Source organism: Triturus cristatus, chromosome 8 (genome assembly GCF_964204655.1).
Source record: "Triturus cristatus chromosome 8, aTriCri1.1, whole genome shotgun sequence".
Taxonomy (NCBI): Eukaryota; Metazoa; Chordata; class Amphibia; order Caudata; family Salamandridae; genus Triturus; species Triturus cristatus.
Window position 1 is genome coordinate 1057171766 of NC_140591.1, and position 18712 is coordinate 1057190477.

The 18712-nt window shown below is 47.0% G+C and overlaps 1 protein-coding gene across 1 annotated transcript in view; it reads left to right on the forward strand.

Annotated features, from left to right (window-relative positions):
• Positions 1–460: 460 nt before the first annotated feature.
• The window catches only part of LOC146805377 (interleukin-18 receptor 1-like), a 372740-nt gene continuing 354488 nt past the window's right edge, over positions 461–18712 (forward strand). Inside the window, exon 1 of the mRNA XM_085620501.1 lies at positions 461–616. Coding sequence (XP_085476627.1) covers positions 559–616 — 58 coding nt within the window. The 5' untranslated portion in view covers positions 461–558. The remainder of the gene's footprint in view (positions 617–18712) is intronic.

Here is an 18712-nt window from a genome sequence, read left to right on the forward strand (position 1 = left end):
GTACAACTGTGCGTGTCTGTGAGGGAACTGTGCACTGCTGCTGCTGCCACCCTCCTGCACCTGTTCTGTGTCTTGTGGGGATTTTCTCTTCTGCTGCCTCTGGTGTGTGAGTCTGGCTTGCAAAAATCCTGACCTTATGGAAATGCCAGAACGCTTGACTTTGTCAAGTATTGTTTTAATGAGAAGGAGGAAAAAAGAAGGTCAGCTTCGATACAGAGTGTGGTTTATGAAAAGGTGTGGTCTGTGAAAAGTATAACAGTGGAATTGGTAGTGTACTGTCACATTCCCTTGCGTTAGTCACTTACCGTTCGTGCTCAAGAAAATAGTCATTTCCTCTTCGTGGAAAGCACGCATGTGGAGGGCATGAGAGAGAGGGCTCCCCAGCTCCATTTCACAAGACCCGCACTGGCGAAACAGCTCTTAAGTAAGCCGCGTTTGTTGTGGTCGGCAGGGTTTTTAAACCTTTCGCTCCAATTAACTCTGCGATTTAATCACGGCCTAGAAACCTCGTCTGCGCTTTTTTAGTTTGTGAGGAAGAGCTTCACTTGCCTGAGGAGAATGAAGGGGCTAACTTTGATCACGGTATTCATCGTGCTTCTTCTGGAGACTGTCACAGGTATGTATGTGCTTTGTGCGCCTTTTCATGAAACCAGATCTGGTGTAATGTCATTGTTTGGACCTGTTTAGAGGCTCTCTTTTAAAAATGTAACCTTTGGCTTTTCCGCAAGTCTATAATACAGCACAGAGTATATGACAGTGAGCGCTTCCCACCTATTGAGAGCTTAAGGACACTGGGCCTGATTCACAAGGCTTTGTTCCATGATTCAAATTGCCTTTCTTCTGCAAAATCGCATGCAAGCCCCCATTATTTCACACTTACTCAGAGAAAAATCTTTGGGAAGCAATAACACCGGTGTGTGTTCTGTATTTATGTGAAGGTTGCCATGTGTTGGTCTGTTCTGAGCATAGCATACTCTGATGTTGACTGCCTTCAGCCTAAATATAAACCACAATTTTATTAGTAACATTCTGGGCCTTACTTTCCTATGAGTAGTTGTGTTTTGCTCCATGTGTAGAGTGTGTCCTACTTCAGTCTTAGCTGTTGTGTTGGACATAGCCATATATGTGGGGTCATCCCCAAACTTTTTGCCTTCAACCTCCTGTTCTCTGAACCCATTTTTGTTGGCTTTTAGGACTCTGCACACTCTACCACTGCTAACCATTGCTAAGGTCTCCTTTAAGCATGGTGAAATTGGCTTGCCCCCAATTGGCACATTTAATTTACTCGTTATCCCCTAGTAAAGTTGTACTACATGTCCCCAGGGCCTGTAAATGAAATGCTATTAGTGGGCCAGCGGGATTTATTGTGCCACCCACTTAAGCAACCCTTTAAACGTGTCTCAGCCCTGCCGTTACAGCCTATGAGTGCCATTTCTACTTGTAAAATAATTATTTTTCCAGGCTTAAATCCCCACTTTGTACATATATAAGTCACCCCTAGAGAAGGCCCTGAACCTCCCATCGGGCAGGGTGCAGTGTATTTAAAAGGTTGTAGCAGAAATAGGGGAGAGATAAGAGGTATTATAGAGGAGGGCTCATCCTCCTTACCCATAAAAGCACAACAAAAAACAAGAGCACTACTCAAACGTGTAGGCTAATCCTCCATTTAGGAAAAGCAAAAAGCTTGTAATTGCATAACCCTCACCCACCAGGGTGACTTTGTGGAATGCTTCATCTTTGGGTGTTTTGCCAGCCCAGATGTGGTCCAGCAGAACCAACGCAGTGCAACACATAGCCCAGCAGCTCTTCAAATCCACCATTGCACAACGTACCTCGACACTGGACCTTGCTTTGCAGCCCCACAGCTCATCGGTACTGCTGTTGCATGGTGCATCTGAATGCAGGACCACGCAAAGCAGCCCCTCAGCTCCTCTGAACTGCTGCTAGGTGACCAATCTGAAAGCAGGACCTCACATCGTATCCGCACAGCTCCTCAGAACCACCACTGCAAAACTCATCTTGACTCAGGACCTCACTATGAAGGCCTCGCAGCTCCTCGGACCCGCCGCTGTGCGAGGCTTTGTCAACACAGCTCATTGGTACTGCCGTTGCATAATGCATCTCAATGCAGGACCTCACATTGCAGCCCAGCATCTCCTCGGAACAGCTGCTGCATGACATATCTTTGACGCAAGACCTTACGATGCTTTACATCCAGAATTTAAGGTATTAACTTGGTCCCTGCATCTGGCCCATTCTCCATCATGGTTGGCCTAAAGTTGTGGCTTTGTTCCTGTCCAGCGCGAAAAGATAACCACAGTTTGTGCTTTGAGCTTTTAAGCCCTATTTTTATCTAAACCTTAAACATTGCATAACTCTGGTTCTACTTTAGGATTTTTGTTGTCTGGTCTGAAATAATTTATTACATTTAACTCTATTTTTTCAAATGGTATGGGATTTTCCTAATTTTGTGTGTTCACTTTATTACTGTTTGAAGTGCTGCATAGATACTTTACACATCACCTCTGAGTTAACCCTGACTGCCTTTGTGCCAAGCTTCTAAAGGGTTAAGCACAAGTTAATTTGGGGTTTGCTTGTGTTTCACCCTGACGAGAATTGTAGTTGCTGCCTGAGTATGGTTTCACCCCCCCCAACCAGTTTCCTAAATCCTACATGTGGGTTATACATGAATTTTCAGGAGTAAGATATGCTTACTCACGGGAACTGTGAATAAGCATGCCTTACTTCTGGAAACTCAAAAATCTTTACACATCTGACCTAGGTATTTAGGTGTAACTTACTTCGAGGACAGGAGCAAGGCACAATTGGTCATGAAATCAAAGAAAAGGATTTGTGAATTGGACCTTCTCTATGTGAGATCAGTTTAACACAAAGATATACATGATGCTGACTGTGTTTCATTTTTAAATTCACTTTCCCATCTAATTGACTTTTTAGTTCTAGCTTACTTCCTGCTTCGAGCTTAAGATGTGCAAAGCAGACACTTGTCCAAACCTGCCTCAAAGACTTGACCTTAAATTGAATTAAACCCCAACTTTCACCCACTGTCAAGTCACTCAGATTCAACCTGAACACCAATGTCATTCTCAAGAAACACATCACCAAGAAAACCAAAATGGCCTGGTACCGTGTTCACTGCTGAAGAATGGGAAACCATTTCCTCCTATAAAGCGACTTCAGAATTTGCAATCATGCCCTCCTGCTCTTGCATCTGGATGGTGGCAAAGCCTTACTATATGGCCTCCCATGCTCCACATTGCTCATCTTAATACATCCTGCATACCACAGCATACATCATCAAGGGCAGGAATAATTGGGACCACATAATCCCTACCCTGTTAGGGATTAGTTAGATCCACCAGCCAACCATACATTCATAAGCAGAATCATCAACTGCAAAGCTGTAGTGACCTGCACCTTGACTACCTGGCTGCCAAGCTCAACAGATCCTGTGAGCAGACTCGAGACAAAGAAGTACCAACAAAATAAAAAACAAGGTAATAAGCCTTCTCCAGTTATGTTTCCAGTTTCTGTAATGATCTATCTGTATCCATTAGGGTCCCCCAAACCCTGCTCCAATTTGGTAAAGAGCTGAAGAAACACCCTTTTAAAGAACACCACATCATGACAAACAGTTGACATCCTCCCTCAGAACCCAGCCTCCCCTCCTGTCACTCACTGAAAATATATTTGCCTTTGACCCTGTACAGTACTGCGCTGTCTTTTGACTAGGTTTGCCTTATACAAAAACACTTGCATACATACATAGGTATACATACATACATACATATGACAACATGGAAATTACTATGCAAAGGGTGCAAAAGGTAACTTTTCTGAGTTTATGCCTGGTGCTGATTCTTAATGTGCATGTGCCAACGCTGTAATACATTGAATGTTCCCCAAATATAATATGTTGTAATAGATTTCACTGTTGCTCCAATGGGTATTTGGGTTTTTGTTGGGATTCTTTTGTGTGTGGTCCTAGGGAGTCAATTGTCTACATCATCAGAAACTAATGCAGCACACAGAACTGAGTCCCAGGCCCATAAACCCACCACACCTAAATTAAGTATTGGGACACTGACAGATCCCTCTGCATTGCATAGTGGCTTTTTAACTGATTGCACCATATCCTAGAAATGATAAATAACTACATCACACTCCAGGCTTCAACAGACTAGAATGTTAACACACAAATCACTCGGAAGATGGTAACAAACACTTCTCTGGCCATTAACAATCATTTTTGATAGGGATATAGACCACCACACTGTGTTGCATTGTAGGGAAACTAACCCAAGACATTGAGTGCACAAGACATTGAGTGCACCTAAGTTTAAGAATCTGCCACAATGCGCACATTTCTAGGATCAGACGCCAGTGCAACTGCATTGCACTTCATTCTAAAGACACTAACCACCAATTTGCAGTAAATCCTATGGACAACATCCAACTAAATTCCACTGCCTCCTAGGCAGGTATGGAAGAAATTGTTCTAATGCTCATAATATCTCACTAAAATAAGCATATTGTGCATTACTCCAATTTCACACAATATTTTTAAATTTATAGTCAAACCAGTCTGTGAAACTTTTTTCTAGAGGAGAATGATTTGATTAGAAAAATACCTTATGTCTATAAGGTATTTTTCTAATCAAATCATAGTAAAACTGATGCCTGATGTGGCTAAGTGGCATTTTTTGCTTGCTCCAGTATCCTGCTGGTGTCTTCCATTACTTTTTTACAAGAGGCATGCGTTCACATTCAGTTTTGACACCAGATACTATCCAATTATATTTTGCATAAAGTGTGCAATTTACGTGTATTTTGCAAAAAAAGTATGGCAGTTTGTCCCACCCATTATCTTAGGGACAGTTAACTAGAGCACTGAACGCAAGGGTACACAACCTAACACATTCAAGGACATCCGAGGCACGTTAACCCCAAAACTAGCACTCTGTTGTGTGAGTTTTAAACCACTACCCCTCAGTGCAAAAAGTAGCTGACACCAGGCCACAAGACCACAATACACTAACCATTCATAATGCAGACCATCAGTCTTTTCTAGTGACACTAAACCACCAAATTACAAATCGGGCAGCTAGTGCCTATCTCAGTGCTACTGTTGTTCATGACTTGGTTCTCAGATAGTAGAGCTGCAGCAAATCTACATAGAGGGATTGTATTACTTTGTGTACTGGCTATTTCTGCAAGACTCCCTGTGTTAAATTGCCTCTGCTGTGGCCAGTGATTTATTGCATAAGTTACATGACCAGGGCTGGTTTTTGTGTGAAGTTTGTAGTTTAGTGATTATCTTTAGCAAAAAATGGTTTTGGAAATCCAGAACTACTTGTATGAGGACACAGCTAATGGCCGAATTCTGCTATGATCTGTAAGTCACAAGTTCAAATTGTTGTAAGGATAACTCAGCTCTCCATCTTTCCATGGTAGATAGATGAGTACTATTAAACTGAATAATAGTAACAGTGCATATATGTTTTACGGAAACATTGAAAGTGTTGTATAAAGTGCTACACGAATACAAGTGGCGCATTACATGGTACCTCTTGGCAGCTATGTCCTTATATTTGTTAGTGCCGAATTAGCGGAATTTGGCAACTGCTCTTACTCTTGTAATGTGGCGTTCCAGACAAATTCAGCCAATTGCCGAGTGGCAGACTTTTTCCCCTACAAGGCTACAGAAATGCGAGCGAGATGTGCCATCCCCTAGCGTGAATTTCTAATGCAGGCGGGGCAGTCATTGTCAGAGGTCTGCTTCTCAAGCAGAATTGTTGCCGCTCAAGTAGATTTTCTCCTCGAGGAGCAGCAAAACCAACTTGAATGGCTGCGTGCTCTTGCGCACTGCATCTTGCTGATCGTGCTGATTTTTTCACGCTTTTGGGCTACTGGTGCTACATTGCAGCACGTGCAGCGCAACATACATATTTTCTGCCAGTTGTTTGGAATCTGTGGAATCTCGCAGAGTTTTTATGTAGCTCTGTGGAATTCCGCACAGTGAAACTCAGCAAGTTTGTCCCAACCATGATATTTGTGTGCTCTCACCTGTACAGCGCAGGTTTAGTTCATGTGTGACTCCATACTTTTACCTCATAAACAGGGACACTAGAACTATGCAAATGTGCAGCCCCTCCATTTTCTGTCTAATTATGGATTTGCCACATTTTCCACATAATTTTCATCTGCTGCATAATCTGCCGATTTTAACAATAAAAATTGTTTCTAGCTCAACCAGATCAAAAGTTACTAAAACACAGTGACAAGTAATGCCATGGGGAGAAAAGCCCTTTGTAATGGTTGACTTGTCGCCTTTTGCTTATGTCTGTATTTTGGTCTCAAACTGATACAAATGAGGGGAACCTTTTCCCAGATAGTGGTAACATGTAAAAATGACAACATAATGGAGTTGATACTATTGTAAAATGTGCAGCATTGTTTATGATTTCCCTTTTGGGCCCACTTTGGTTTTCCCATGGGGAACCGTTTTTTACACGGAGAACCATTTTTTGTGATGGAGCACCATTTTCTACGACAGCTGGCGAGACTCCCAACCAGCACGCCTCTGCTCCCTCTTAGGTTGGATATGAGTTTTAGGCCTATTACAGATGTGGTTGGATCAAGGCCTATTATCTACTGGAAACATATTTTGTAGACACCAGAGCTCTGGTCTTATAGGGAGGGGATCAAGAAAGTCTTTCCCAGTTCAGGTAAATTGGCCTGGATCAAGTATGTAACAGAGTCCTTGGTTAGGATGGGGTGTGGAAATTTTAGGAACAATCTTTTGGAAGTCTCCACATATAGTAAACCTCTTCTGAAGGAAGAGTATATGCAATATGTCACAAGACAAGCACAGGTACAAGCCCCTCATGGGACATGTATATATTTATTTATTTATTTCAAGGATGATTATATCTTTGAGCAATTCCTTGATGAAAGTGAGGCCCCCAAAAGCTAAAGAGTTACATCTGCAGTTTAGGCACAGAGTTCTACTGCTAGCATCTTTCACTGTAAAATGTGGTGGTATGCTCAGGGGGGGCAGGCTGGGTGTGTGTATGTCCTGTTTGTTGGGCTAAAGAGGAAACTGAAGGGCATGCCTTGTTCTTCTGTCCTGATTATCAAACTGGCAAGAGAAAATGGCTTGTACCATTTTGCCGTACTCTTGGGGTGAGGACATTTTCAGAATCTTTACATATTTTAAAATCAGACACCAAATGGTATCTAGTTTTTACACTGTATCATTACCTTTTATACATGTTGACAACCAGGCATAAGGCTAGTGGTCTACTGATTAGACACTTTAACTGAGTAAGGATCTAGGTCATGTAAATTGGAAATGGCATAAGTTCTCATTTATGCAGCACTATTGGTGTTTTGAATTTTTAACTTTTTTATATTTTATTAATATTTTATTTGATAGTTGTAAATGTGTTGTCCTATTTATGCTTTATGATGAAATGCTGAAATAAACTATTTTTATGATGATGGTTCTCCCTTAGGTTAGCGTTTTACACATCTTAGGCTGACTCTGTGCTGCATCGCCACACATAATACATTTATTTTCACTACATTGTTCTGGGAATATGCTGTACATGTTGCTTGTTGTTCAGGGACTCTTCTTGGGATTTGGTCTGCACATCTCGTACAAGGTTACCCAGAATACATAACATCATAGTGTCCTATTTTCTCTTCTCATTCAGCAACAGCTCCTAACGTTTAGACATAACACTATCGCACAACAGCATTTTCCAACACAATAGCTTTATCATATAAGCTGTGTTTCTCCCCCTTGGGTTGCAGTGAGGAACCTTCGAGCAGAGAGTTCTGTTCTGAAACGAAAGCAGTACCTTACATGAAGCCCTACATAACTGAGTTTACACTTAGGATGCAGACCACCTGACTACATACTCCAGGTATCGGGTCTCATATATTGAAAACAGATACTAGAGAAGATATAGTGGTAGCAATGGCGAAGTTTTTAAGCTGGATGTGGGACATTCAAAGAATAAATCTGTAGGCTGCAGCTAACCCCAGCAAATAATTGCTTGAATTACTATGTATAATGATTAAATGTTTTTTTAACGTTTTAACACTTTTAACATATTTATTCTCATGTGTTAGAATTGGGGGTCTCTCTAGTTGGCACAGGTATGCACTTGTGACAAATAGGGACCCTCGCCTCTAGTCAGGGTAAAGGGGTACACTCCTAAAATAACCCCTGCTCACTCCCTTGGTAGTTTGGCAAGAGCAGAGAGACTTATCTCAGAGGCAGTGTGTAAAGCATTTGTGAACACATACAGTAATCAAGTGACAACACTACAGATGCAACAACCAAAGGAAATGATGGACGGAGTGTTGAACATTGCAAACACTCACCCCCAGTCAACTGATCTGGGTTTAATCCATCACCGTTCTTTAGCCCACTCTGCCACCCCAGTTCAGACATGGCCATATGCAAATCAGTCTGCCCCTGTGCCTCAAGGGAACAGTCCAGCCCGAACTGCCAAGCCATGCCTTCCCTGGACCGGAAACAAGCTGCCTAGGACGGGTTTCTGGCATTTCAGCCGTCTTCAGCCAGGCTTGCTTGAATCCAGTGGCAAAGTGAGCAAGGGACTCACGTCTGAGCATACCCTGCCAACTTATGGCAAACAAAGCAACAACCAAAGGAAATGATGGACGGAGTGTTGAACATTGCAAACACTCACCCCCAGTCAACTGATCTGGGTTTAATCCATCACCGTTCTTTAGCCCACTCTGCCACCCCAGTTCAGACATGGCCATATGCAAATCAGTCTGCCCCTGTGCCTCATGGGAACAGTCCAGCCCGAACTGCCAAGCCATGTCTTCCCTGGACCAGAAACAAGCTTCCTAGGACGGGTTTCTGGCATTTCAGCCGTCTTCAGCCAGGCTTGCTTGAATCCAGTGGCAAAGTGAGCAAGGGACTCACGTTTGAGCATACCCTGCTAACTTATGGCAAACAAAGCAACAACCAAAGGAAATGATGGACGGAGTGTTGAACATTGCAAACACTCACCCCCAGTCAACTGATCTGGGTTTAATCCATCACCGTTCTTTAGCCCACTCTGCCACCCCAGTTCAGACATGGCCATACGCAAATCAGTCTGCCCCTGTGCCTCAAGGAAACAGTCCAGCCCGAACTGCCAAGCCATGTCTTCCCTGGACCGGAAACAAGCTTCCTAGGACCGGTTTCTGGCATTTCAGCCGTCTTCAGCCAGGCTTGCTTGAATCCAGTGGCAAAGTGAGCAAGGGACTCACGTCTGAGCATACCCTGCCAACTTATGGCAAACAAAGCAACAACCAAAGAAAATGATTGACGGAGTGTTGAACATTGCAAACACTCACCCCCAGTCAACTGATCTGGGTTTAATCCATCACCGTTCTTTAGCCCACTCTGCCACCCCAGTTCAGACATGGCCATATGCAAATCAGTCTGCCCCTGTGCCTCATGGGAACAGTCCAGCCCGAACTGCCAAGCCATGTCTTCCCTGGACCAGAAACAAGCTTCCTAGGACGGGTTTCTGGCATTTCAGCCGTCTTCAGCCAGGCTTGCTTGAATCCAGTGGCAAAGTGAGCAAGGGACTCACGTCTGAGCATACCCTGCCAACTTATGGCAAACAAAGCAACAACCAAAGGAAATGATGGACGGAGTGTTGAACATTGCAAACACTCACCCCCAGTCAACTGATCTGGGTTTAATCCATCACTGTTCTTTAGCCCACTCTGCCACCCCAGTTCAGACATGGCCATATGCAAATCAGTCTGCCCCTGTGACTCATGGGAACAGTCCAGCCCGAACTGCCAAGCCATGTCTTCCCTGGACCGGAAACAAGCTTCCTAGGACCGGTTTCTGGCATTTCAGCCGTCTTCAGCCAGGCTTGCTTGAATCCAGTGGCAAAGTGAGCAAGGGACTCACGTCTGAGCATACCCTACCAACTTATGGCAAACAAAGCAACAAACAAAGGAAATGATGGACGGAGTGTTGAACATTGCAAACACTCACCCCCAGTCAACTGATCTGGGTTTAATCCATCACCGTTCTTTAGCCCACTCTGCCACCCCAGTTCAGACATGGCAATATGCAAATCAGTCTGCCCCTGTGCCTCATGGGAACAGTCCAGCCCGAACTGCCAAGCCATGTCTTCCCTGGACCGGAAACAAGCTTCCTAGGACCGGTTTCTGGCATTTCAGCCGTCTTCAGCCAGGCTTGCTTGAATCCAGTGGCAAAGTGAGCAAGGGACTCACGTTTGAGCATACCCTGCCAACTTATGGCAAACAAAGCAACAACCAAAGGAAATGATGGACGGAGTGTTGAACATTGCAAACACTCACCCCCAGTCAACTGATTTGGGTTTAATCCATCACCGTTCTTTAGCCCACTCTGCCACCCCAGTTCAGACATGGCCATATGCAAATCAGTCTGCCCCTGTGACTCATGGGAACAGTCCAGCCCGAACTGCCAAGCCATGTCTTCCCTGGACCGGAAACAAGCTTCCTAGGACCGGTTTCTGGCATTTCAGCCGTCTTCAGCCAGGCTTGCTTGAATCCAGTGGCAAAGTGAGCAAGGGACTCACGTCTGAGCATACCCTACCAACTTATGGCAAACAAAGCAACAAACAAAGGAAATGATGGACGGAGTGTTGAACATTGCAAACACTCACCCCCAGTCAACTGATCTGGGTTTAATCCATCACCGTTCTTTAGCCCACTCTGCCACCCCAGTTCAGACATGGCAATATGCAAATCAGTCTGCCCCTGTGCCTCATGGGAACAGTCCAGCCCGAACTGCCAAGCCATGTCTTCCCTGGACCGGAAACAAGCTTCCTAGGACCGGTTTCTGGCATTTCAGCCGTCTTCAGCCAGGCTTGCTTGAATCCAGTGGCAAAGTGAGCAAGGGACTCACGTTTGAGCATACCCTGCCAACTTATGGCAAACAAAGCAACAACCAAAGGAAATGATGGACGGAGTGTTGAACATTGCAAACACTCACCCCCAGTCAACTGATTTGGGTTTAATCCATCACCGTTCTTTAGCCCACTCTGCCACCCCAGTTCAGACATGGCCATATGCAAATCAGTCTGCCCCTGTGCCTCAAGGGAACAGTCCAGCCCGAACTGCCAAGCCATGTCTTCCCTGGATCGGAAACAAGCTGCCTAGGACCGGTTTCTGGCATTTCAGCCGTCTTCAGCCAGGCTTGCTTGAATCCAGTGGCAAAGTGAGCAAGGGACTCACGTCTGAGCATACCCTGCCAACTTATGGCAAACAAAGCAACAACCAAAGAAAATGATGGACGGAGTGTTGAACATTGCAAACACTCACCCCCAGTCAACTGATCTGGGTTTAATCCATCACCGTTCTTTAGCCCACTCTGCCACCCCAGTTCAGACATGGCCATATGCAAATCAGTCTGCCCCTGTGCATCATGGGAACAGTCCAGCCCGAACTGCCAAGCCATGTCTTCCCTGGACCAGAAACAAGCTTCCTAGGACGGGTTTCTGGCATTTCAGCTGTCTTCAGCCAGGCTTGCTTGAATCCAGTGGCAAAGTGAGCAAGGGACTCACATCTGAGCATACCCTGCCAACTTATGGCAAACAAAGCAACAACCAAAGGAAATGATGGACGGAGTGTTGAACATTGCAAACACTCACCCCCAGTCAACTGATCTGGGTTTAATCCATCACCGTTCTTTAGCCCACTCTGCCACCCCAGTTCAGACATGGCCATATGCAAATCAGTCTGCCCCTGTGCCTCATGGGAACAGTCCAGCCCGAACTGCCAAGCCATGTCTTCCCTGGACCGGAAACAAGCTTCCTAGGACCGGTTTCTGGCATTTCAGCCGTCTTCAGCCAGGCTTGCTTGAATCCAGTGGCAAAGTGAGCAAGGGACTCACGTCTGAGCATACCCTGCCAACTTATGGCAAACAAAGCAACAACCAAAGAAAATGATTGACGGAGTGTTGAACATTACAAACACTCACCCCCAGTCAACTGATCTGGGATTAATCCATCACCGTTCTTTAGCCCACTCTGCCACCCCAGTTCAGACATCGCCATATGCAAATCAGTCTGCCCCTGTGCCTCATGGGAACAGTCCAGCCCGAACTGCCAAGCCATGTCTTCCCTGGACCAGAAACAAGCTTCCTAGGACGGGTTTCTGGCATTTCAGCCGTCTTCAGCCAGGCTTGCTTGAATCCAGTGGCAAAGTGAGCAAGGGACTCACGTCTGAGCATACCCTGCCAACTTATGGCAAACAAAGCAACAACCAAAGGAAATGATGGACGGAGTGTTGAACATTGCAAACACTCACCCCCAGTCAACTGATCTGGGTTTAATCCATCACCGTTCTTTAGCCCACTCTGCCACCCCAGTTCAGACATGGCCATACGCAAATCAGTCTGCCCCTGTGCCTCAAGGAAACAGTCCAGCCCGAACTGCCAAGCCATGTCTTCCCTGGCCCGGAAACAAGCTTCCTAGGACCGGTTTCTGGCATTTCAGCCGTCTTCAGCCAGGCTTGCTTGAATCCAGTGGCAAAGTGAGCAAGGGACTCACGTCTGAGCATACCCTGCCAACTTATGGCAAACAAAGCAACAACCAAAGAAAATGATTGACGGAGTGTTGAACATTGCAAACACTCACCCCCAGTCAACTGATCTGGGTTTAATCCATCACCGTTCTTTAGCCCACTCTGCCACCCCAGTTCAGACATGGCCATATGCAAATCAGTCTGCCCCTGTGCCTCATGGGAACAGTCCAGCCCGAACTGCCAAGCCATGTCTTCCCTGGACCAGAAACAAGCTTCCTAGGACGGGTTTCTGGCATTTCAGCCGTCTTCAGCCAGGCTTGCTTGAATCCAGTGGCAAAGTGAGCAAGGGACTCACGTCTGAGCATACCCTGCCAACTTATGGCAAACAAAGCAACAACCAAAGGAAATGATGGACGGAGTGTTGAACATTGCAAACACTCACCCCCAGTCAACTGATCTGGGTTTAATCCATCACTGTTCTTTAGCCCACTCTGCCACCCCAGTTCAGACATGGCCATATGCAAATCAGTCTGCCCCTGTGACTCATGGGAACAGTCCAGCCCGAACTGCCAAGCCATGTCTTCCCTGGACCGGAAACAAGCTTCCTAGGACCGGTTTCTGGCATTTCAGCCGTCTTCAGCAGGCTTGCTTGAATCCAGTGGCAAAGTGAGCAAGGGACTCACGTCTGAGCATACCCTACCAACTTATGGCAAACAAAGCAACAAACAAAGGAAATGATGGACGGAGTGTTGAACATTGCAAACACTCACCCCCAGTCAACTGATCTGGGTTTAATCCATCACCGTTCTTTAGCCCACTCTGCCACCCCAGTTCAGACATGGCAATATGCAAATCAGTCTGCCCCTGTGCCTCATGGGAACAGTCCAGCCCGAACTGCCAAGCCATGTCTTCCCTGGACCGGAAACAAGCTTCCTAGGACCGGTTTCTGGCATTTCAGCCGTCTTCAGCCAGGCTTGCTTGAATCCAGTGGCAAAGTGAGCAAGGGACTCACGTTTGAGCATACCCTGCCAACTTATGGCAAACAAAGCAACAACCAAAGGAAATGATGGACGGAGTGTTGAACATTGCAAACACTCACCCCCAGTCAACTGATTTGGGTTTAATCCATCACCGTTCTTTAGCCCACTCTGCCACCCCAGTTCAGACATGGCCATATGCAAATCAGTCTGCCCCTGTGACTCATGGGAACAGTCCAGCCCGAACTGCCAAGCCATGTCTTCCCTGGACCGGAAACAAGCTTCCTAGGACCGGTTTCTGGCATTTCAGCCGTCTTCAGCCAGGCTTGCTTGAATCCAGTGGCAAAGTGAGCAAGGGACTCACGTCTGAGCATACCCTACCAACTTATGGCAAACAAAGCAACAAACAAAGGAAATGATGGACGGAGTGTTGAACATTGCAAACACTCACCCCCAGTCAACTGATCTGGGTTTAATCCATCACCGTTCTTTAGCCCACTCTGCCACCCCAGTTCAGACATGGCAATATGCAAATCAGTCTGCCCCTGTGCCTCATGGGAACAGTCCAGCCCGAACTGCCAAGCCATGTCTTCCCTGGACCGGAAACAAGCTTCCTAGGACCGGTTTCTGGCATTTCAGCCGTCTTCAGCCAGGCTTGCTTGAATCCAGTGGCAAAGTGAGCAAGGGACTCACGTTTGAGCATACCCTGCCAACTTATGGCAAACAAAGCAACAACCAAAGGAAATGATGGACGGAGTGTTGAACATTGCAAACACTCACCCCCAGTCAACTGATTTGGGTTTAATCCATCACCGTTCTTTAGCCCACTCTGCCACCCCAGTTCAGACATGGCCATATGCAAATCAGTCTGCCCCTGTGCCTCAAGGGAACAGTCCAGCCCGAACTGCCAAGCCATGTCTTCCCTGGATCGGAAACAAGCTGCCTAGGACCGGTTTCTGGCATTTCAGCCGTCTTCAGCCAGGCTTGCTTGAATCCAGTGGCAAAGTGAGCAAGGGACTCACGTCTGAGCATACCCTGCCAACTTATGGCAAACAAAGCAACAACCAAAGAAAATGATGGACGGAGTGTTGAACATTGCAAACACTCACCCCCAGTCAACTGATCTGGGTTTAATCCATCACCGTTCTTTAGCCCACTCTGCCACCCCAGTTCAGACATGGCCATATGCAAATCAGTCTGCCCCTGTGCATCATGGGAACAGTCCAGCCCGAACTGCCAAGCCATGTCTTCCCTGGACCAGAAACAAGCTTCCTAGGACGGGTTTCTGGCATTTCAGCTGTCTTCAGCCAGGCTTGCTTGAATCCAGTGGCAAAGTGAGCAAGGGACTCACATCTGAGCATACCCTGCCAACTTATGGCAAACAAAGCAACAACCAAAGGAAATGATGGACGGAGTGTTGAACATTGCAAACACTCACCCCCAGTCAACTGATCTGGGTTTAATCCATCACCGTTCTTTAGCCCACTCTGCCACCCCAGTTCAGACATGGCCATATGCAAATCAGTCTGCCCCTGTGCCTCATGGGAACAGTCCAGCCCGAACTGCCAAGCCATGTCTTCCCTGGACCGGAAACAAGCTTCCTAGGACCGGTTTCTGGCATTTCAGCCGTCTTCAGCCAGGCTTGCTTGAATCCAGTGGCAAAGTGAGCAAGGGACTCACGTCTGAGCATACCCTGCCAACTTATGGCAAACAAAGCAACAACCAAAGAAAATGATTGACGGAGTGTTGAACATTACAAACACTCACCCCCAGTCAACTGATCTGGGATTAATCCATCACCGTTCTTTAGCCCACTCTGCCACCCCAGTTCAGACATCGCCATATGCAAATCAGTCTGCCCCTGTGCCTCATGGGAACAGTCCAGCCCGAACTGCCAAGCCATGTCTTCCCTGGACCAGAAACAAGCTTCCTAGGACGGGTTTCTGGCATTTCAGCCGTCTTCAGCCAGGCTTGCTTGAATCCAGTGGCAAAGTGAGCAAGGGACTCACGTCTGAGCATACCCTGCCAACTTATGGCAAACAAAGCAACAACCAAAGGAAATGATGGACGGAGTGTTGAACATTGCAAACACTCACCCCCAGTCAACTGATCTGGGTTTAATCCATCACCGTTCTTTAGCCCACTCTGCCACCCCAGTTCAGACATGGCCATACGCAAATCAGTCTGCCCCTGTGCCTCAAGGAAACAGTCCAGCCCGAACTGCCAAGCCATGTCTTCCCTGGCCCGGAAACAAGCTTCCTAGGACCGGTTTCTGGCATTTCAGCCGTCTTCAGCCAGGCTTGCTTGAATCCAGTGGCAAAGTGAGCAAGGGACTCACGTCTGAGCATACCCTGCCAACTTATGGCAAACAAAGCAACAACCAAAGAAAATGATTGACGGAGTGTTGAACATTGCAAACACTCACCCCCAGTCAACTGATCTGGGTTTAATCCATCACCGTTCTTTAGCCCACTCTGCCACCCCAGTTCAGACATGGCCATATGCAAATCAGTCTGCCCCTGTGCCTCATGGGAACAGTCCAGCCCGAACTGCCAAGCCATGTCTTCCCTGGACCAGAAACAAGCTTCCTAGGACGGGTTTCTGGCATTTCAGCCGTCTTCAGCCAGGCTTGCTTGAATCCAGTGGCAAAGTGAGCAAGGGACTCACGTCTGAGCATACCCTGCCAACTTATGGCAAACAAAGCAACAACCAAAGGAAATGATGGACGGAGTGTTGAACATTGCAAACACTCACCCCCAGTCAACTGATCTGGGTTTAATCCATCACTGTTCTTTAGCCCACTCTGCCACCCCAGTTCAGACATGGCCATATGCAAATCAGTCTGCCCCTGTGACTCATGGGAACAGTCCAGCCCAAACTGCCAAGCCATGTCTTCCCTGGACCGGAAACAAGCTTCCTAGGACCGGTTTCTGGCATTTCAGCCGTCTTCAGCCAGGCTTGCTTGAATCCAGTGGCAAAGTGAGCAAGGGACTCACGTCTGAGCATACCCTACCAACTTATGGCAAAAAAAGCAACAAACAAAGGAAATGATGGACGGAGTGTTGAACATTGCAAACACTCACCCCCAGTCAACTGATCTGGGTTTAATCCATCACCGTTCTTTAGCCCACTCTGCCACCCCAGTTCAGACATGGCAATATGCAAATCAGTCTGCCACTGTGCCTCATGGGAACAGTCCAGCCCGAACTGCCAAGCCATGTCTTCCCTGGACCGGAAACAAGCTTCCTAGGACCGGTTTCTGGCATTTCAGCCGTCTTCAGCCAGGCTTGCTTGAATCCAGTGGCAAAGTGAGCAAGGGACTCACATTTGAGCATACCCTGCCAACTTATGGCAAACAAAGCAACAACCAAAGGAAATGATGGACGGAGTGTTGAACATTGCAAACACTCACCCCCAGTCAACTGATCTGGGATTAATCCATCACCGTTCTTTAGCCCACTCTGCCACCCCAGTTCAGACATGGCCATATGCAAATCAGTCTGCCCCTGTGCCTCAAGGGAACAGTCCAGCCCGAACTGCCAAGCCATGTCTTCCCTGGATCGGAAACAAGCTGCCTAGGACCGGTTTCTGCCATTTCAGCCGTCTTCAGCCAGGCTTGCTTGAATCCAGTGGCAAAGTGAGCAAGGGACTCACGTCTGAGCATACCCTGCCAACTTATGGCAAACAAAGCAACAACCAAAGAATATGATGGACGGAGTGTTGAACATTGCAAACACTCACCCCCAGTCAACTGATCTGGGTTTAATCCATCACCGTTCTTTAGCCCACTCTGCCACCCCAGTTCAGACATGGCCATATGCAAATCAGTCTGCCCCTGTGCCTCATGGGAACAGTCCAGCCCGAACTGCCAAGCCATGTCTTCCCTGGACCAGAAACAAGCTTCCTAGGACGGGTTTCTGGCATTTCAGCCGTCTTCAGCCAGGCTTGCTTGAATCCAGTGGCAAAGTGAGCAAGGGACTCACATCTGAGCATACCCTGCCAACTTATGGCAAACAAAGCAACAACCAAAGGAAATGATGGACGGAGTGTTGAACATTGCAAACACTCACCCCCAGTCAACTGATCTGGGTTTAATCCATCACCGTTCTTTAGCCCACTCTGCCACCCCAGTTCAGACATGGCCATATGCAAATCAGTCTGCCCCTGTGCCTCATGGGAACAGTCCAGCCCGAACTGCCAAGCCATGTCTTCCCTGGACCGGAAACAAGCTTCCTAGGACCGGTTTCTGGCATTTCAGCCGTCTTCAGCCAGGCTTGCTTGAATCCAGTGGCAAAGTGAGCAAGGGACTCACGTCTGAGCATACCCTGCCAACTTATGGCAAACAAAGCAACAACCAAAGAAAATGATTGACGGAGTGTTGAACATTGCAAACACTCACCCCCAGTCAACTGATCTGGGATTAATCCATCACCGTTCTTTAGCCCACTCTGCCACCCCAGTTCAGACATCGCCATATGCAAATCAGTCTGCCCCTGTGCCTCATGGGAACAGTCCAGCCCGAACTGCCAAGCCATGTCTTCCCTGGACCAGAAACAAGCTTCCTAGGACGGGTTTCTGGCATTTCAGCCGTCTTCAGCCAGGCTTGCTTGAATCCAGTGGCAAAGTGAGCAAGGGACTCACGTCTGAGCATACCCTGCCAACTTATGGCAAACAAAGCAACAACCAAAGGAAATGATTGACGGAGTGTTGAACATTGCAAACACTCACCCCCAGTCAACTGATCTGGGTTTAATCCATCACCGTTCTTTAGCCCACTCTGCCATCCCAGTTCAGACATGGCCATATGCAAATCAGTCTGCCCCTTTGACTCATGGGAACAGTCCAGCCCGAACTGCCAAGCCATGTCTTCCCTGGACCAGAAACAAGCTTCCTAGGACCGGTTTCTGGCATTTCAGCCGTCTTCAGCCAGGCTTGCTTGAATCCAGTGGCAAAGTGAGCAAGGGACTCACGTCTGAGCATACCCTGCCAACTTATGGCAAACAAAGCAACAACCAAAGGAAATGATCGACGGAGTGTTGAACATTGCAAACACTCACCCCCAGTCAACTGATCTGGGTTTAATCCATCACCGTTCTTTAGCCCACTCTGCCACCCCAGTTCAGACATGGCCATATGCAAATCAGTCTGCCCCTGTG